At 37.7% G+C, this 21021-nt stretch overlaps 2 protein-coding genes across 4 annotated transcripts in view; one reads left to right on the plus strand and one right to left on the minus strand.

Moving 5' to 3' along the window:
- GALNT7 (polypeptide N-acetylgalactosaminyltransferase 7) overlaps positions 1–3523 on the plus strand; it is a 120490-nt gene extending 116967 nt beyond the window's left edge. For 2 of the 3 annotated variants that reach the window (XM_037042146.1, XM_037042145.1), the window contains exon 12: positions 129–1792. In XM_037042146.1, the coding sequence (XP_036898041.1) occupies positions 129–266 (138 nt within the window). In that variant the 3' untranslated portion in view covers positions 267–1792. Of the gene's footprint in view, positions 1–128; positions 1793–3508 lie in introns of those variants that run through there. The other variant, XR_005065899.1, reaches the window with a different exon arrangement.
- Positions 3524–10624: 7101 nt separating this feature from the next.
- HMGB2 (high mobility group box 2) lies at positions 10625–13056 on the minus strand. Its single transcript, XM_037042147.1, has 5 exons — positions 12966–13056; positions 12254–12422; positions 11936–12081; positions 11680–11854; positions 10625–10934 (listed from the first exon to the last, which is right to left on the minus strand). The coding sequence occupies exons 2-5, from the start codon at positions 12401–12403 to the stop codon at positions 10782–10784; spliced, it is 624 nt and encodes a 207-aa protein (XP_036898042.1). The 5' UTR covers positions 12404–12422; positions 12966–13056; the 3' UTR covers positions 10625–10781.
- Between the last annotated feature and the right edge of the window lie 7965 nt (positions 13057–21021).

Below are 21021 nucleotides of genomic sequence, written 5' to 3' on the forward strand. Positions count from 1 at the left end.
CCGTCACCAAAATGAAAAGACAGCCTACTGATTTGAATTAACTTCATATGAAAGCCGAATAATGACTTCTAATCTCAGGGACATCAAAAAAAGTACACATTTAAAACTTCTTTTCCTGTGTTTTCCAGAGCCTGCACAGATTCACCCACATTCCTTCAGGAAAGTGCTTGGACCGTTCCGACGTCCTACATCAAGTGTTCCTCGCCAGCTGTGACTCCAGTAAAATGACTCAGAAGTGGGAAATGAATAACATCCACAGTGTGTAGAAGAGTCGAAGAAACCAATAACCTACCTACTGACGCGTAAATTATCACAGGACTGAAAACCGCCTGAAACCTGCTGCAACTACTATTAACTCTGTACAGCTCCAAACCCAGAACCTCCTGATCAGTTCGAAGAACATTGAGAAACTGTGATTTTACAATAACATTGTCATCTGCAGTTACTGTTTACAAAACTGCTTTTACCTTAAACTTTGTAGATGTTTACATCCTTTTTTTGTTTTAAGATGATGTTGGTCATTTGTGCATTTAGCTCTGTTTAGAATGGAGTTAAAAGCATTGTTGTCTTCTTTGGGATTACACTCAGGGGTCTGAAAGGCAGTTTGATTTTTTTTTTTTTAACACACTTGAAAAAAGGTTGGAGTAACCAGACTTGCGTATATGACTTGGTGATTATCAACCTGTTTGTCTTTATTTAATTTTACATCGTTTTGAAGCACTGCCACAGGTTATTAGCCAAGGTGGCCTTCCTTCACAGTCATGCTGCTTTTTTGAAAGGTGAATTTCAACACATTTAGTGCCTCTTTCATTTCTCAGTATATATTTCAAGAGCTTTCGATGAAATTTATATGATAATAATGGAATTGTCACCGGGATGAGGAATACTTTTACTACTCAGAAATGAATTTAAGTACTACCCTTTGTTCTGAAATTGCATGTTATATGGCTTCAGAAAAAATGACAATAGGAAATATCCCGCAACTCGTCCACAGGGGTTGGAGATTGTATGGCATTAAGCCCCTCACTTGCCGGCATTCCCGGTGCCCTCTGTTGATACCAACTCCTAAGAGAGCAAGTGGGTGTACCTACCAGAGAAAAATTGTCCGTTGACATTTGGGCTTTACTTTTCCCCAATACCTGTCATTATAGAAAACGACAAATAATTCTCATTTTGAAATCTTGAAATGGGAGTAATAAAAGCAACAAACACCACTGTAAACAAACACATCAAAGGTTCATTCGGACTGAGGTAGGAATTTCCAAGCCCTTGTTAGATTAAGCCTTACGAAGTTCCTGTGCATTATGAGAACCTAAGATGTGCAGCCGTTCAAGCCAAGAGTGAGTGGACGTTTCAGTTATATCTACATCCAAATGAAATTCCCTGCACATTTTTAAAAATTTTTTAAAAAACTATTTAAAAATACAATTCATTAACAAATACAAACTCCTTTCTGTTAGATTAGATGTTATTTCCCTAGCATTTCTTAATTTTTTTAGGAAGCATATTCCTTTTAGTATTTTTCCAGTGAAAAGGCTTGTTTGGATCTAAACATTTATTAAAACAGTTTATGAAAACCAAATATTGCAAATGGTCAGTTAGATTTTAATTTCTAAATAAATAGTTTTTTATTGCTCAAAATATTAAAATGCTGTGTTGATTTGGGGTTGGAAATGACATGAGGTGGGAAATGGCAAGTAAATGAAGCGTTTTCGGTCCTGTAATCATGATATTGTTACAATGAAAGGAATTCACAAACTACCGCCAGAGGGAAATATTTTTAATTAAAGGGCAGAAAAGGAAAAAAATAACCTACATTTGTTAAAGCAAAGCCTACAAATTAGTTTCTTCAAGCTTAGTCCTTAAATTTGGAGAATCAGTTAAACACCCTAAACAGAGTTTTATTTATAATTTTGAATTGTCAATTTGTATTTTGCTACTGATCTATGATCAATCATTTTAACTTTTCATTCACCTCTAGGGATGTTTTAAAAGGAAAACATTTATATGCTTATATAATTGCAAATAAATCAACTATAAAAAAGTAAGAGAATTGGTACTTTAATTACCTGCGTTGGTAAACATTCTCCATTTTTCTTGTTGAATAGATTATAACCTTGTTAACTATGCATAGACCTAAAAAGGTAGCACATGAAATGTGCATGTAAATTTTAAATGGGTATTTTGTGCAATTCATTAAGATACTCTATGAAAATGATTCTCTATATTGAAATCAGAAACCTTACCAAACAAAAAAACATCAGAAACTGCTGCCATAATGACTATTTTCTACTGTAGGCTGCTTTGGAAATAATTCCCATGTCCTTGCTTTGTAAGTCGATAATATCACTATGCATTTCTACACATTTTATAAATTTGATTTGTGCAAATTTTGATACACTGTATGTTTCTGTAGAAATTGTATAAATATTCAAAATTTTATTAGGGACAAATTTGAGAGGTTTATGTATATCTTAATTCTGGGTTGCTTGTTTTTTAGGTGAGAAAAAATAAAATACTGTATTTTAATTCATGGGGTTTTTTAGTACTTGTGATCATTTCTAAATCTAAACACTGTACAGTTGAAATAAGTTGATTTTATTGTTCATAAGATAAACTAACATAATAGCTAGAATATCATAAACCATAGTTAAATGTTGAATATGTGCTTGAGTGTTGGTTAGAATTCTCCTTACACTGTGCGTAGAATACTCAGAGCTTACCTATCTCGTTCCCTACATATAGCAATTTTTTAAACATCACTTACCAATTTTAAAAACCTCACCAACATAAATATGTCTTTCTTGACAGTGTATTCTACAATGTAATGCCTGTTGAAAGCAAACATTTCTTTTAAGTCAAAATTCCTTAAAGACCAAGTGAGTAGAAAGAAGGGAAGTCTATTGAAATGAAGTTAAAAATACGCTATAGGACCCTGTGGCACAACAAGGCATCTCAAGAAGATATGGCAACTAACATCCAAGTAAGTGACTGCGTTGATTTGGGAAACTTACTCTAAACTGATGAGGCTACTGCTGTGTCTTCCACTTCTCAGCTGCTTTGCCTAAGAAATATGAAAAAGTGACATACCTCCAGACTGGAGTACATGAGGGCTCACATATTTCTTAAGATAGTCTCTCAAAGGAATCTTGGGATGAATTTTCTTTATAGACAGAATGTAATTGGGAAAAAAAATCCACGTATAAGTCAACGAAAAATATGTCAAGTACCTGACCTGAGCCAGATATCTATCTAGTAGGCCAGTAGTTTGGGTATGTGAAAATTAATCCATGTGAAAGCTCTTAAAAACTATTGAGCATTATGAAAATGCATATTATTTATTAGAATCAATCTATTGTAAAAAAATGGACAAGAGTCAGAATGATCTGGTAGAAAGTGTCCCTGGAATTAGAGATTAAAGGAGGGACTGCTTCTAAATTCAGTAATTGTTTTGGAATTTTCATTTTTAAAATTTTGAAATGCTCAAAATTGTGTTGTTGGATGTCAGGTTTTTTTTTAAGATTTTTATTTATTTACCTTTAGAGGGGAAGGGAAGGAGAGAGGGAGAGAAGTATCAATGTATGGTTGCCTCTCATGAGTCCCCTGCTGGGAACTGGCCTGCAACCCAGGCATGTGCCCTGACTGGGAATCAAACCACCATCCTCTGGTTCGCAGGCCTGGGCTCAATCCACTGAGCCACACCANATTTTTAAAATTTTGAAATGCTCAAAATTGTGTTGTTGGATGTCAGGGTTTTTTTTTAAGATTTTTATTTATTTACCTTTAGAGGGGAAGGGAAGGAGAGAGGGAGAGAAGTATCAATGTATGGTTGTCTCTCATGAGTCCCCTGCTGGGAACTGGCCTGCAACCCAGGAATGTGCCCTGACTGGGAATCGAACCACCATCCTCTGGTTCGCAGGCCTGGGCTCAATCCACTGAGCCACACCAGCCAGGGCGGATGTCAGTTTTCTAAGTGAATCAAGCCTGGCACCCACATCTGAACAGAGGTGGGATGAAGGATTCTGTAATTTTCAAAATAGACTGATGTTATAATCTGATCATCTAAGTAGTAGTATGATATAGTAGACTTATCTGTATTGGAAACCCTGTTCCACCAACAAGTTACTTGTCTTTTTTTTTTTTAAGATTTTATATTTTAGAGAGAAGGGAAGAAGAGGAGAAAAACATCAATGTGTGGTTGCCCCTGGTACGCACCCTACTGGGGCCCTGGCCCACAATCCAGGCCTGTACCCTAGACTGGGAATTGAACCGGCAACCCTTTGATTCACAGGCCAGCCCTCAATCCACTGAGACACACTAGTCAGGGCTACTTGTCTGACTCTGGATAAGTTATTTAACCTCAATGCCTCAGTTTTCCCTTTTGTAAAATGGGGGTAATAATAGTGTTCATTTCATGGGATTGTTACTAGGATTGAGTAAATTAACCTACATAAAATGTTTAGAATAGTTCTTGCATATAGTCAGGGTAATGTAAATGTTAGCTACCATCTCTCAATAATCAGATTTAAGACAGCTACACTGCACATCTTCTATAAAGGCTATGTGTGTGTGTACCTCTGCTTCATATGTGAGATATTACCTCCACTTTACAAGTGAAGAAATGTTCAGAAGTTAAACTTCCTCTTCTTAAATTAGGGGTGAAGTGGTTATCCATAAGGGAATAAACTGTTACCTGCTTCACCCCGTTTGTATAGCATGTGTAGAATGTAGTTCGCAGTGGACCAGTTTAACCCTTGAATAGAACTAAGTGCATCTTGAAAATGTGTTTTTTAAATTATGAAACTTATCTTGGGGTTCTGACATGAGCAAGTAAACTCTAGCTGCATTAATGATTAAATGCACAAAACAAAACTTTCAGTAGAAAACAGAGATGAATAACTTGTCTGACCATACATAACAGAGTGTTGGACTCATCCTCTTGCCCTAAACAGCTGTAAAACTGGACAAAATATATGGCGTAGATATTTTCAGTTGTAAAATAGACAAAGCAGAGTGAGGTACTTGAGAAAAATGAAGCACACAAGGTGAACCCCAGGTTTACCATGTCCGTCAGCCAAACATGGTACAGGAAAGTGGAGTTTAAACAGTAGTGATACTGCTGAGGAAGCAGAAGGGAAGTTTGGGATCGCTCACACAGCTGGAGTTGACGAGGCAGGCTACTGGAGGGAAGTGTACTTCAATACCAGAAGACCTGCGCAGGAGTTTTTACAGCACTGCCATTTACAATACCAAAAGGTTCTGGGACAACCTAACTACCCACCAAAAGGAGAAGGGATCAACTGTGGTATAATCATACAATGGACTATATTATACTGCAATGAACATGAATGAACTAGTTATAAAGTCAGTAGGATACTATTGAAGGACAAAGGCAATTCCTGAATGTATTCAGCACTTTCTTTAAAATCAAAAGCAGCTAAAATTAAACAGTCACACATTTATATGTGCTAGAGAGGGTTACATAATTTGTCCAAGTTCACAAATTCAGTATTGAATTCAAGATCACACACAACTTAAATACTCAATATCCTCTGAACCCTGTGGGAGGAATTTTTATGCGTTTTCTATGTAACTGTAGCTTCCCACCCCACCTTGACTGTCAATTTCAAAGTTGAATCTGATATTTTTATCACAGAAACTATTAATCCATATATATTGGTATGTATACTTCTAACTCATATTTATTGGGTATTTACTGTTTCTGGTCTTAAGTGTCTTAAATGTATTGCCTTATTTAATCCTCAAAAAAAATCTTTTTATATATGAGGGAAGTAAAAGGTTACATGGCTTGTCTGATATTACTAAACCAAAAAGAAGCCCAACTCTGACCTGATTCCCAGATAAAAGCTTTCATCACCTTACTCAATTTGTCATAACCTTGTTTTTCCTTTTGTATTTGTATTTTAATTTCTTCTTTGTTTAAGCCATCTCTAATGGGAAAATGTGGAGAATCAAACAGCCTATAAATGTGAGTTGTTTTATTATCTCTTACCAGCTGCCCTAGGACATTGTCCTAGTTAACTACCACATCTTCCTGAAAAAGGGAGACTGGTCCAATTGATATATAATGAGCATTTCCAGTTCTGACATGCGATGCTACATATTATTTTTCAACCCTTTTAATGTGGCAACCTAACTGTGCTCCCACACCAATATTCTACAGATATTAACTCCCAGGATGAGTTAAGAGAGAAGTCTGCACTGTAAAACAAAGGCCTAGGAGTACAATGAAAGTCTCTCGCAACCTCAGAAACAATGTCTGTATTTATGTTTACTACTGGATTAGAAGATAGATGAGTTTCCAATCAGGGGAAGGGTTTCTTAAACAACAAAAACAATGTTTAGCTGGAAGGTATACACAACTTTTCTCAACAACCCTCTCAAGTAAATATTAATAATCTAATACTCATCTATGCTATTTATATTGGAATAGAAGTGGCAAATTGGTTACCCTTGTTCAGAATCTTACCAATAGACATGTTTTCTTTAATTGGACATTTGAATGCATTGCTAATATTTACAATCAGGTTTTACATTTTTAAAATATTAAAATATTTTATATTTATATTTTTAAATTTTATATTTTGAAAATTTGGAGATTTAAGAATCCTAGACCCACATTTCCATCCAAATGGACTGTGCTAAATAGTGGCTGTCTCCTCTATTCTGAGCATTTGTTTACAAATATTTGCACAAAACCTGTTTCTGGCACTAGGTATATAGTACCATAGTCCCCTTTTAAATGTGGAGGATATATTCCAAACCTCCAGTGGATGGCTTAAACTATAGATAGTACTGAATCATATACATACTGTTTTTTTCTCCTGTAAATGCATACGTATGAGTTTATATATTAGGCACAGTAAGAGGTTAACGATAGAACAGTTATAACATAGTGTTATGTTAAAGTGGTCTCTCTCTCTCTGATGGCTAAGTGACAAACAGGCAGGTAAGATGTACTAGTTGATATGCTGGACAAAGGAATGATTTGGGCATCCAGCTGGGATTGAATGGGGGTGAGGGTGGGTCAAGAGATTTCATTATGCTACTCAGAATGGGAGTGCACTTTAAAACTTATCAATTATCCTCTGGAATTTTCCACTTAATGCTTTTGACCACAGGTAACTGAAACAGTGGAAAATGAAACTACAGGTAAGCGACCACAATGTGCAAAAATAAACAATTAACTCTCCTCAGAGAGCTTAGTTGGTTGTATGTTCCTCACTTTACCTCATCTAATAGTAATCTCATGAGAATCAGTCCACAAATGGCTGATTTCTAAGAGACATGTTTTATTTTAAAAGGATTCAATCTTATGCAGTGTCAACATAGCTCCTTTAGTTTCCTTACTATTTCACAAAAAATCAAATCATTGCTGCTTTGTAAAACATTTTCAGCAGCATATGTAATAGAAAGCCAGGTTTCAGATAATACTTTATTTGTACTACCATAAGCTAAGCTTGATTTACTACTTAGAATAAATGTCATTGTTAAAAGCAAAAATACTCAAAAGGCATACTGTCATCTATTAAGCAAGTCTGCAAGTGACTGCTTTGCTATACATGGGCCCTTAGGATCTTCTTACTCAGCACCATTTTTATAGATTACAGCAGAGGTCCCCAACCACTTTGGTACCAGGGATGTTTTATGGAAGACAATTCTTCCTCGGATGCAGGGAGGAGAGGTGGGCAGGCATGGTTCTGAGATAATTCAAACACATTACATTCAAGTCACCTCCTGCTGTGTGCCCCTTTCCTAACAGGCCTACCAGTACAGGTCCATGGCCTGGAGGTTGGGGACCCCTGAATTACTAGACCAAAAGTAGTGGCTACCATCTACAATAAATTTGAGCCCCTATCTCAGTCCTTACACCAAAATTAATTACAGATGGATCAAATAATTTAACAATTTTTGAAAGGAAGTGAAGACTATTTTTATAATCTTTGAATAAGAAAGGCCTCCCAAGGTCTAAAAAGAATTTGCCTACATAAAAACAAATCTTTGCATGACAAAAGCATCATAAACAAAGTAAAAAAAATCAAAGACAAAAATATTTTCAATGCATGTCACAAAGGGTCACTTTCCTTAATTCCCACAGATTACCAATAGAAAGACCCATGAGAAAAAAAGCACAGGAAATACAAATGGCTCTTAAACAAAAATAAGCTGAATTAATAGGAGGAACCACTTTTAGCAGTTAGCAAAGATTAAGAATAGCAAAGATTAAGTTTGAGAACTATTATGTTGCCAAGATGAGGAAATAGGCACTCCAAAACATTGCTATGGAGTTTATATGAGGTACAACTTCTACTGAGAGAAACTTTGGCAGACTTCAGTACGTTAACAAAGGCATCAGGGCAGTTTTCTAGCATATAGCAAGTATGGATTCTGACTGTCAATAATTAGCAAATCTAAAAATGTACAAACTTTTAAGTTTTTTGAAATCACATACAAGGCTGTTCACAATATTGTCCTTAAAGCAAAAAAACCCTAACTTTAGGAAACTGTATAAATGTTCAATGGGGTACTAAGCAGCTATTCAAATGAATGAAAGAACAATCTCTACAATGATGAGAATAAGGGGCACAACAGTACACCTAGTAAGCTTCCACTTAAGCAACACTGATGTACACACACTTAAGTTGAAGGATAAGTTATTGCATTAGTTGTCCTGAATCGACCAGATAGCTGGAAATCAAGAATATGAACTATCCAATACATAGCCCTTTTATATTTTGTATCATTATCACCTACTTTAAAAAAGAGTGTTTTCATAAACACACCCACCAAGACAGGCTGGTCTGGGCTAGAACTTCATTCTCATCCCTGTTTCATTCAGTGCTTTCCAATATAACTGTCATACTATTTGAAGTCTTCTGGTCTTGGAAACTTACTGATCTAATCATCCTTCAGAGGGATTTGAAAGTTTGATTTACTTACAAAATATCAAACATGAAGACTCATCTCAAATCCTGAGCTTATTCTGGAACAGCTCTTGATTAAAAGGAGTTATTCTTAGCTTGGAAACTTACAGTCTATATAAAAAACACAATAAAAGCCATTACAAATCCCACCTCCAAAAAAAGTGACAAGGAACCCAATAGGTCTGCCTCATTGATCTAATTCACAGATGTAGAAATCCTTAAGGAAACACTTTTACTGTATTTCAATTTTACAAACTCCTATTTAACATTCTTCCTATGGTCTAAGTATTGTTTTCAATATTTTATAACACTCTCATTTAATCATTAAAACACCGAAGTAGTTAATTCCATTATTACCAATGGGGAGAAACAAGCTCAAAGGTAAAGTTCGTGCAGCTGGTATTTGGTACAGCTGGGAATTGGGATCCAGACCTAGGTGTATCCCTAAAATACCATCACCAATTTTTTAGTGTTAAATCACATAACACCAGAAAATATTCTTTAAAATATAAAATTAGTTTTCATTTTATGATCAGCAAAAATACCTTTATACTTATTCTATATGATTAACAGCAAACAATCATGAAAAGGTTTGAAGATTTTGAGTCCATTTGCTCTGGTCATTATACCTCACTTTTAATTAAAACTTCGGTATATATTTGTAAAATAACCCTTACTAAATACTTATCCCAAATATGACCCAAGACTCCCATGGTTGGATAAGAATTTTGGCTATTTTAAAACTTCATAGGTAACCAAGATTGTCAGGTTTAACTATGAAACTATCAACAGATAGTCAACTTTCACTAAGACTCTGATAACTATTCAAAAGTTATCTAAATATAAGCCAACTCTTTCCTCAAACATCCCCCCCCCCCAAAAAAAAACCCAAACCATCATTCCCTTGTGTAAGTCTAATGAAATTTGTTAGAACATCACAATCACAGAAAGGTCTTAGGAGACCCAGAATTCTAAAGCTCAAGTCCACTAATTTTTAGATTTACCTCAAAATTCACCCCAGTATTCTACCTTGACTAGTTCATTATCAAAAAATATAAACCTTGCAACTAATGATGTTTTTTAAGTTTGTTTTTAGGTATAGATTCACTGTACTAGTTCCTGTCTCGTATTAAAGTTGCCCTCAAAATAAACTGTAGGTTCAAAAACAAAAAACCCCTGAGTGGTGGACAGGTTAGCTAATAAAAGAAATGTCAAGAACATTCATTTTGTAAAACTGCATAAATTTTTAAGTTCTTTAAATTCCAGATCTGATTTTTATAGAACAGTTTGTAAATATGAACATAAACATACTGATTTTCTTTTAGCCAAATATTTTACTAACTCAAGTGTGTCTAAGAACTATTAGGCAGAAAAACAAAAAAGCATGGTTCCAGACCCTAAATATTTTTTAAAGTAAAAGTTAAGTTAGCATATTAAGACAAACACAATAGAAATAATATACATAATTTTATTACAAAATTTTTTATAAAACAAAATGCCAACATTCTAAAAAAACCCAAAACTTACTATTGATACTAATTCCTATGAGTTTGCTGTGCTACCATACACAAGTCAAGAAATTAAAGAAACCATTAAATATTTAAACATTTAACATCCAAAGCCTTAAAATCTAACTGTATGTAGTAGCCCCCTCAAAAAGCTACAATCTGCATTTTGAAAAAAGTATTTTCTCTACGTAGAATCTTACCAGCTATACAAAAATCTGTACAGTTTTTATACTGAAGCTAATATTGAGCTGCACTTGAATTCACATTCTTAGCAAAACAATTGCCTGAGCACACACATACTCCACACGCATCATTACAGGATAGCCTTTTATTCTTCATCTTCATCCTCTTCCTCCTCATCCTCTTCCTCTTCTTCCTCCTCCTCATCTTCTGGTTCGTTCTTCTTCTTTGAGCCTGTTGGCCTGCCAGGTCCCTTCTTTCCCACTTCACTTTTGCCTTTGGCACGGTATGCAGCAATATCCTGAAATGTTGTCAAGAAAATACAATCAGCATCCGGTGTAATTTCTCAACTAAAAACCACCAAGTTGTAAACAAGCTAAGATTATTGACCAATAATCCTTGTGACTCTCAAAATTTATCCAGTCTAACTCAGTTTTGAGACCACTTGTTACTTCTAGGCCTTAAAAAGCTATGATGTAAAGTGATGGGGCGGTATTAGATCAGTGTCAGTACTCTCACTATCAAGCATCTATTTGTGTCACACCAGCTTCCTCTGCCCCTTCAACTTCACATTTTAGACAAACCTACATAAAATACACCTGGTTTTCTACCTTTTCAAACTAAGGGACCTACCTAACCACAAATGAGTCTATCCATATGCAAGAACCTACCAGTGCTACACACACTAGTAAGTAGGAGAGAGTTATGGGGGTGATAAACGGTGAAAGGAAGAGTCTTAATTTGGGGTGTTTAACACAATACAATTGCAAAGAATGCATTACAGAATTACACACCTGAAACCTATATAATTATTAACCAATGTCACCTCAAAGAACTCAATAAAGTAGCAAAGAAAAAAAGAAAGACTTCTCAATTAGCTTGTATTGCCCGAGTGTACAATTTTCATCAGGCCTTTTCAAAAACAGCTGATAACCATTAATATAAGATTATCTAAGCTTCCCAATTTTCTACAGTTAATATCTACTTCTGACATACTTACTTAGAAACTGTCTACCTAATTTCAACCCTGCCTTTAAAGAGTGTACCTTTTCATACTTCTCCTTCAGTTTAGCTGCTTTTTGTTCATACGGTTGCTTATCTTTGGCTGACTGTTCAGACCACATTTCACCCAATTTTTTTGCAGTATCCCCAATGGATAAACCAGGGTGTTCACTTTTGATCTTTGGGCGATGTTCAGAGCAAAACAGGAAGAAGGCAGATCTGAAAGGAAGTAACAGAGTTAATAAACTGAGTGGAAGTCAAGAGCAATTCAAGTGATTTTTTAAAAGGAAAGGAACTTACGGAGGTCTTTTAGGAGCATTGGGATCTTTCTTCTTTCCTTTCTTGTCGCCTTTGGGAGGAACATAATTTTTCATCTCCCTGTCATAGCGAGCTTTGTCACTCTTTGCCATATCTTCGAACTTTGACTTTTCCTTCGCAGACATGGTCTGTGGGCACGAAAGGAGCGGTCAAACCTCAGCAAAATTGAAAGCTCTTCAACGCAGCCAACACCTCGTCTGCCTAAAACTCAAAGCTCCGAGGGTCGGCAGGACGGGGGAGCCGCAAGTCGCCAGGCGGCCGCACCTGCCACCCCTCAGCCCCGCCGCCTCCCCGCCTCACCTTCCATCTCTCCGAACATTTCTTGGAGAACTCGGAAAAGTTGACCGAAGAGTCCGGGTGCTTCTTCTTGTGCTCTTCCCGGCAGGTCTGCACGAAGAAGGCGTACGAGGACATCTTGCCCCTCGGCTTGTTGGGGTCGCCTTTAGCCATGGTGACAGACGGCGTCCACCTAGAGGGACCAAAGCCCGGGGGTGGGCGCCGGCGGGGCTCGGCTTCCCGCCCAAACCCGCGCCCGCCCGCGTCGCCCCCCCTCCGCGCGAGCAGCCGCCGCAGCCCGGCTCCCCCGCCCCGACCCCCCGCCCCCCGGGTCGCGGCGACACCCGCTCCGCGCACACGCTCCTGCCCCGGAGGCCCGACCCAAACAGTCCCGGCTGAGACGCCGCCCGCGCGCCCGAGTAAGTCCCTCTCGGAGGCCGGAGCCGCCGCCGGCGCCCTCGAAACCCCTTCCGGGCAGAAATGTCCCCCGGCTTCCACGTCGCGAGCCCTTCTCAGAACTGTCGCCTCGTGACCGGCATTAAAAAAAAAAAAAAACCCGGAACCGGGTCCCGACGAGTTTCCCGCCCGCTCTCCACAGCCCTGGGGCCCTCGCCGGCCCGCAACCCAGATTCTGCTCGCCGGGGCGAACCCGAGGGCCCAGCGCCCACTGCGGCTAGAAGGCTGTGCGGGAAGGGGGCAGCCGGCCCACGGACCCGGGGTCGAAGGGGATTCTTGCCTGGTAGTCGGTTTTCCTCAGCGTCCCACCAAGTAGCAGGTTCCGGCGGAGACACGTCCCTCGCTGGGCTCCGGCGTGAACTGGTTTATCGCTTACCCAATCCTCAGGCTGTTGTTTTGCAGACTTCTCCGCGCCACGGCAACTTGACGAGCCGGACCGCAGGCCACACCCGCGCCTCTCTGATTGGGTCTGGTGAGTATTCAAACTCTGATAAGCCCCGCCCCCTCTCAATGGAGGTTTCCTATTGGTGGGTGTCTCGCCGGGTCCGTCCCTCCACCCCCAGCCTAGCAGGTTCGGTGGGTCGCCCAGGTCGTTAACTCCCAGACCCGTTAGAACCGGTCAGGAGAGGAATGTACTACTCCATCTTGATTGGCGGCAGGAAGAGGGTTTGAAAAATGGCGGGCCTGACGCTGACTGGCTAGGGCAATAAACGGGGGGGAGTGGTTGGCCCGAGAGGAGAAGCCCCGCCAGATTTAAAAATACCAAATCGCGAGCACCGGGGTCGTTCTCCGGGTCGGGGCGGGGGCGGGGGGCGACTCGGTTTGCTGTTGCGGAGAAAACAGAAGCAGCCTGTCCTGCCCCGTGCATTGTCCGAGTCCTGTTTCTCCTGTGCCCCGTCCAAATAATAAAGGGGGAAAGTCTGAGGAGCTTACTCTGCGCACGGGTTGCCCAGGCCCGCCCGTTGTCGCTGAAGGTGGGGTGGAACCCAAGGAAGTCACCAGGCTGGGGACTCGGGAAAGGGCGCGGGAGGACAGCTGGTCTCGCCTCTCCGGGGCTGTTACAAATCGACCTGAAAAAGTAAGGCGTTTTCTGAGGGTGCAGTTTCCTTCGGGAGGTCCCTCCTTCCCTGACCCCTTTGTCCCCGGTGTCAAATGCTGAGAGGTAAACAACGGAGCCTTCGGGGTCCCCGTGGGGCGGAGGCCGGCGGCCTCCCCCCAGCCCCACCCCTAATGTCCGGTTCCAGATTCCCCGCTGCGGCCCCGGGGCTGGGGCCCGCCCATCCGACCGCAGCAGGTAGAGGTCGAAGCCCTGGTGACCTCTCCACCTTTGGTGGCCTAGCTGTCACCTGTCTTGTCCCTCTAATGTGGTAGTGTTTAAAAAGTTTTCAATGTCAAAGATCCGTCTGAGACTCCCATAAAAGCAATATGGACGTTGCTCCGCACCCCCAATTGCATATTCACCAAGCTCCATGCAGCAGCATTTTACAGACTCCAAACCTAAGTTAACTTCGAGTTAGTGGCCAATCGAGAGCGCACCAGAACTACCTCAACTTAGTGTTTTCTAGAGTCACAAACTGCTTTCTCCAGGGTAGGGGTAGTTTCACTGACAGTTCGCTATTTCTGTGTTGTATTTAGTCTTGGATGTTATTTTTTTTTCCTATTGGCCCATATGTTGCACTGATAGTTGGTTTCAGCAAATTTTAGACAGTCTGTTTTTTTCACAATAACTTCACTGGCATTTGTTGGACTGTGTGCTCTTGCTTGTTTTGTAATCAGTAATTATACTCAATAGAACCTCAGAAGCAGCAGCTATAATCTGTTTATTGAGGAAAACTAGATTTTTTAAATGTATTTTCCTTTGAAAGACATTAGTTGCACAGCCCCATTATACATGTACCTAATTAATGCTACCGAATTTAAAAATAAATTTGAAAGGTGTAATTATTGGTGATCTCTTTATTGCTATTTAAATAATGTAGTATGGTTTATTTTGTCAGTTTGCATTTTTGTGTGCTTTTATAGCACAATTGGAACTGACCTTATTTGAGAATAGGGCCATTGCAGATGTAATTAGTTGAGGTCATACTGAAGCTGGGAGGCCCCTAATCCAATATGACTGGTATCCTTATAAAAATGGAAAATTGGAGCACAGATACAGCCATAGAGGCAAGAGGATATGAAAACACACAAAGAGAAGGTGGCCATCTACAAGGGAAAGAGAAAGGCCTGGAATAGATCCTTCCCTTACAGCCCACCCAGACAACACCGATTTACATACTTTACTCCATCAGAGATGAGGACAGGAAAACATTTCTATATTTAATCTACTTTTAACATTGAGGTCAAGACTTTACTCTCATGCTGTACTTCCTGACCTGACCTGACTTCGTGCTGTACTTACTTCTAGAAGTAACATTGAGATACACAGTGAAGTGATAAATGAAGTAAGGTTTAAGTGTGATAAAGACAGTTGTTGGTCATAGAATAAGCCCTTTTTAAAATAAAAATTATATATAGAATCTGATACCACAAACAAAAAAAATCTTGTTCGAAATGTTGTTCTGAAAAGATGGATTAAATACACAAGAAGCCTAGTTCACTATTATGAATTACTATTATGAATAATTCATAATTCACTATTATGAATTATTACTATTATAGCTATCAGAAAACTGAAATGTCCTATAAAGAAGTAATACTAAAGGTGTTTCTTATGGTGTTTCTAATCTTGTTATGTTTCTAGTTGGAAAATAAGATCGTATTTCTCAAACTCAACTTTAGAACCATTTCTTTTCAGAAACACATCAACTTAATATATTCTAAAAATAATTTTCCAAGTTTATTTTTATTAAAATGATACATCTTCTTAAAGATGATAAAAAGGAAAGTGTTTGTTATTCATTTAAAAAATGTATAAATTAAAATCCAGCAAAGGTTTGTGATTTTGTACAGTATACTTAATATTTCTAGGCTTTTGATTGAGAAATTGTAAAATGACATTCAGAGGATAATTTCTGAAGTACCATTCAGGGTTTAAGGTGTATGATTCTATCGTTCTGTGAATATGTGATCATAATGTGGATCTTTTACCTTTGCAATTGTTAGTGTTCAAGAGATAATTAAAATTTTAAAAAGTAACTTGGGTTCTAGGAAATTCCTTGGTTATGAATAACGATTAGTTATGGGCCCTGTTATTTCAAAACAGTATTTAATGAAATAAAAGTTTATAGCTATCCAAATGTAATAGAACAAACTTTGGATAAACAATATTGGTCAGTCATCTTAGTCTTTTAGTAAAATGATCAAACCAGAGTTTCCCCCCCAAGATGATACTGATATGTCACTTTATTTGCCAAACTTTGCCTGAATTTAGTATCTCACAGATTGTAACATAAATATTTAGAAATAAACTAATTGTGAGTTAGGTTTGAAGCTGTTTCCAAAGTAGATCTCCTAGCCTATAAGTATAAATAGCTATTCTGTAAACTGGAATTTATCTACAGCAGGATTGTGTAGAAATGATCTGGATTTTGCTAGCTACTGAAATTCGTATCATTTACTCCATCAGTCTAAGAATTTAGACTTTTCATAGCCTGATCATCAAACCAGATTGCAAAATCCTGAGGGAAAGAAAATATCATTATACATTTTTTGTAAACTCTCCCGCCACAGAACAGTAAATAAATTCTCAATAGTTATTTATTATTCATTAACTCATATAGTTAGCCAAAATATAGTGCATTACATATAAGATTAGTTACATATAAGTATTGTTCTCAATTTGCATAATGTAAAAAATTGAAACCATTACTCTGCAAACATATTAGCTTCTCAAAGATAAATCTTATGTTGAAATTTAATATTTTCAAGTTGTTTTAAAGGCAATGAGAGGAAGAGGATAAACATATTGAAGTATTATTATCAAACAGACACATTCATTTGTGGGGCACATTCACTTAGGCCTCACTGGTTCTGAAACCTAACTGCATCCTCACTTCAGATATTCAATTTAATGATATAGTTAAACAATGTTTTTCTGAAAAAATAAAAATTCAGGCTAAGAAAAATCAAACAAAAAAATACCTTTCATCTACCACTAGCATTTTCAATAAAAAAATGGTAAGCCAAGTTATTTTTGTTTTTTCTTCAAAAAAAGCTGATAACTATTTTTGTGAATCAATATATACTAAAAAAATGTCCACCCAAAAAGTTATTTATGTACTTTCTAAAAGCCTCCACTGCCACAATTAGGGAAAAAAGGACAAATTACAAAATTCCTGTTTTTACATATATTGGAGATCTGTTGAAGCAATCATAAAGTGATTCAGACTATAATTTCAGACAGGGAAGGGCTCCTTATAGGTGTACTGATGATTTGGGGAACAATTTGTAGATTTTAGGCCTGAAACTGAGAATCAATCTCACTAGGCCCAGGCATAAGGACTTTCAGAAAGGGGAAGAGAATTTATCAAGTGTCTGGCAATTGTGTGGGGTTAGCACAATTAGTTGGAAACTAGAGGACACCTAAACGTACATAAAGATCTAATTTCCACACAGATGGGCTGAATTCTCACTAGGAGCATAGAGAATTGTGCCATAATCTTCTAAAAGAAAAATATAAAGCATAAATATAAAGGTAACATTTATAACTGTACCCCTTAATTTTCATACTATGCTTAGTTTCATTGTATTTTAAAATGTGTTCACAAATGATATAAGATTTTCAGATGTACTTTGAAAATATCTAAATTTAAAATCTAGAATTAGTCTAATCAGACTAAAAATACATTTATGCATAGTTGAAGACTGGACTAATTAATAAAAAGTATTTACACTGTGTAGGACAAGCTGAAAGATTAAAGGACAGTAAAAGTTGAAGTACTGATCTTACTTTATTAAAAACTTCAACAGAAATTCTAGGAATTTCTGAAACCAATTGTCTGGACAATGGTTCTATCCTTGTACAGACAGCAGAATTCTGTCTATTCAGTAATCTCTAGGCCTATCTCATTTCCACTTTTGGGGGCAGGGAGTTGAGGTGTCTTCAGGATTTTGGGAATGGAGCTCTAAAATCTGAGTCTGCTCTACCTGCTGAGTATGAGATCAAAATCAAGTATATTTTCAAAATCCCAAAACAGAAGTCAATGAAATAACTCCATACAAATGTAAGATGGTCTTAATGTAGACACAGTTAGTCTTAATGGAGACACAATTTAACCAAAAGAATCTGTATTTCTCAAGCCTTTCTTCTACATGAGGTCACTGACATCCCACTATGAAGATTCTGGGTTCATCTTCAGGTTCTAATATGACCTATTGTGTCCCACTTTCGGTGCTGCTTTCCACCCAGCATATCCCTCTCACCACTGCAGCATCCTAAAATACAATAATTTCATAAAAATACTGAATCCTACAGACCTCCAAAATGTCTATATTATATCTATAGCAAGTGAGAGAGCTACTGTGAAAAACATATATACTGTTTTATGAAAGAGATGAATAGGAATAAGACAGGCATGAGAGGTACAGAAGTGATAGTGTTAAGCAGTGATAACGAGAAGATTATTGAGTAGGCTGCACAAAGGGACAGCAATATGGAGCAGGACATTACCTTTTATAAATTCTACTGCTAATGCCATATGTATTTAAAAACAGAGTATGAAAAATACCATTTATTTAACAAACATAGTGTCTGCTTTGTGCCAGGCACTGTTCTAAGTACTCTAAAAATATTAACCCATTTAATTCTCCTAATAATTCCAATGAAATAGATATACTATTTCATATGATAGAAGAAGTCAATTAGGCAAAAAGAATAGCCCATGGTCACAGTATCACTCAATGTCCAGTCAGGAAAAGAAAAACACTTTGGGTATTTCAGAGGGAATGTTATTACCTCTACTATTGAGGAAAGCCTTACAGAAGGGCTGAAGGAGCAAAAGGGTGGTGGTATTGTTATCTAGAGGTAAGTACAAGAAAACTACCATCCTAGCACTGGGGGGACGAAAGAGAAAGTGGTGTTATCCAAAAGCCGCAAATGCTGTGCCTCTGAGGCTTTCAGAACATAACTGTTGCATGATTCAACGGTTCCCTGCTTCTCAAGAAGCCAGTTGACTTCAGCCAGCTCCCTACTCCTGGAGGCAGAGAAGCACAGTGCTGCTGAGGCTACTGGGGCCTGAAGAAGAAAAATGCCTTCTTGTCCTCCTCTTGCTTTTTGGTCTCCCATTAGCAAAACTGAATGTGAGACTAACTGACAAGTGAGTCTGGGAATTTTTTTAAGGATTCCAGTACCCTTGCAGTACAGAGGAGAGAGCAAGAGAAAGGAGCTGAAAGACAACAAATAACCAACACAGTCTAACAACTGGGAAGTGCAGTTTAACTCTCAAGCACCTGGCCCTGAGTACTATGGATAATGTTATGACACTATGATATACTATAACAAGAGTATTTCATACACTTAAAAATTAATGATCATAAATGTGGGTTAGCAGAAAAATTATAGGAATTATATTTGTTAAATATTCTGCAAGTATTTAGCAAGTTCCTACTTTGTGTCAGGCACTGTTCTACTGGAAATACAGTAATGCAAGGGAGATTAAAAAATAGAAGAGATCTCTGGCTGGTTTGGCTCAGTGGATTGAGTCCCAGCCTGCAAACTGAAAGGTCACTAGTTCAAGTCCCAATTTAACAACCACCACAAAAATACATATTTACATATACATTTATAAATATATATGACATATATTTATAAATATATATAATTATGTTATACAAGGTATATTATATGGTTACATATAATGTATAATTATATAATATAATATATACAAATACAAGAGATCTCTTTTCTCCCTGTTTCAGACTGAACAAAATTGCCTGGGAAGAATTCAAACTGGCTTGGCTTGAATCATGTACCCACCCATTGAACTGCATTGTACCCAAGGGGTGGCTACATAGAAATAACCTAGTTGAAATGCCCACTATAATCCTGAGGCAAGGATTTGAGTCCAGTTAATTAATTTATCAGGAGAATTCAGGAAGCACCTGTTGGGAGGTGAGGAAGTGAGATAAAGAAGGGAAAGCAGTAAATAAAGGGTGCCTTACCAAGTCAGCTACTACTAGTAAAGAGTGAAGCACACCACTACTGGAAAACTCAGGGAAATATTATAAAATACATGCCTTGAAGTTATCCCATGTGGGGCAAAAGAGCCAGATTACCTATAGAACATTGAATAAGGGGTGCTACAGTGAGAGGCTGATCATTCTCAAGCACTTCCGAATTGCCCAAACTACACTGTTATAGGACTTGCTTCTACCCTTAGGAAAAAATCCTAAGTCAAAGGGATGCAGACACTGGCAGCTGAAAATCTGCCCTTAGAAAATTAAAGTGGTAAAAGCCAGAGAGGTATAGACTAGGATCTATAGGATCTACTATTTATTTATTAGATGAAAATGTCTTCTGCACAGTTATGATTTCCAAATATTTCATGCTTGTAAAAGAGTTTTATAAAGTAGAAAGTATGATACAAAGAGTTATTGTTTAGAAGTTTCTTGATGGCAGGGCATGTGTATCATGTTTTATATCTCTCAGAAAACCTAGTAAGTACAGTACTATACATATGTCATTGGCTCAAATAGTCACTGAGTGAATTTGTCAATTTGATTAATACCTGAACATAGCTTCTAGGTTTACAAAGGTGGAATTATTTTTAAACTTTCATTAAAATCAATAACTCATTTCCAGTAACTTCTGAAAAAAACTGTTTTAATAATTTTAAGTAGCATAGTCTTGTTCTATTCTATTATATTTCTTAAATCTAGACCATTGTAGATAACTGTTAATTGCTCACCCAACAATCACTCTCTTTTCTTATTACTGTAAAAAATACCTTGATTAGGAATGTTATTGATAGATTTTTGTTGGTTCTAACCAATTGTGAGAATGCTACTCTGAGTAGCATGAGGAAAAAGCAAGAAAATCATACATGCCGACCTTGACGTTGTTGAACTATGGAAGCCATCTTCCATAGTTCAGGAAGCCAGGAGCCATCTTCCCCAGCCTTTTTATTATGGCAGAAAAATAATCTAATAAAACTGTTAAACAGGTATTCTGTTCTATGCAGTCAGTGATTCATAACTTTTTAAATAGCATCTTTTCATTTTTGCATAGCAATTGACAAGTCATTTTCTTTTTATAGTAAATTATTTAAGATAGTAACACATCAGAAAATTCAGACAAACAGTACGTGTTTGGCCACACTACTTTTAATGTTTCTGAATTTACCTCTGAGGAAAGATCACAGTATTCCCAACTCCCTACCTATGCTCTCCTCTTCAAT

Source organism: Sturnira hondurensis, unplaced genomic scaffold (genome assembly GCF_014824575.4).
Source record: "Sturnira hondurensis isolate 20B ecotype Veracruz unplaced genomic scaffold, ASM1482457v3 Scaffold0003693, whole genome shotgun sequence".
Taxonomy (NCBI): domain Eukaryota; kingdom Metazoa; phylum Chordata; class Mammalia; order Chiroptera; family Phyllostomidae; genus Sturnira; species Sturnira hondurensis.

Coding starts and splice junctions, on each gene's coding strand:
- HMGB2 (XM_037042147.1), bottom strand. CDS start 12,403: ATGGCTAAAGGCGACCCCAACAAGCCGAGGGGCAAGATGTCCTCGTAC. Junction 12,082..12,253: donor AATGTTCGGAGAGATGGAAG/GTGAGGCGGGGA, acceptor TCGTGCCCACAG/ACCATGTCTGCGAAGGAAAA. Junction 11,855..11,935: donor AATGCTCCTAAAAGACCTCC/GTAAGTTCCTTT, acceptor ACTTCCTTTCAG/ATCTGCCTTCTTCCTGTTTT.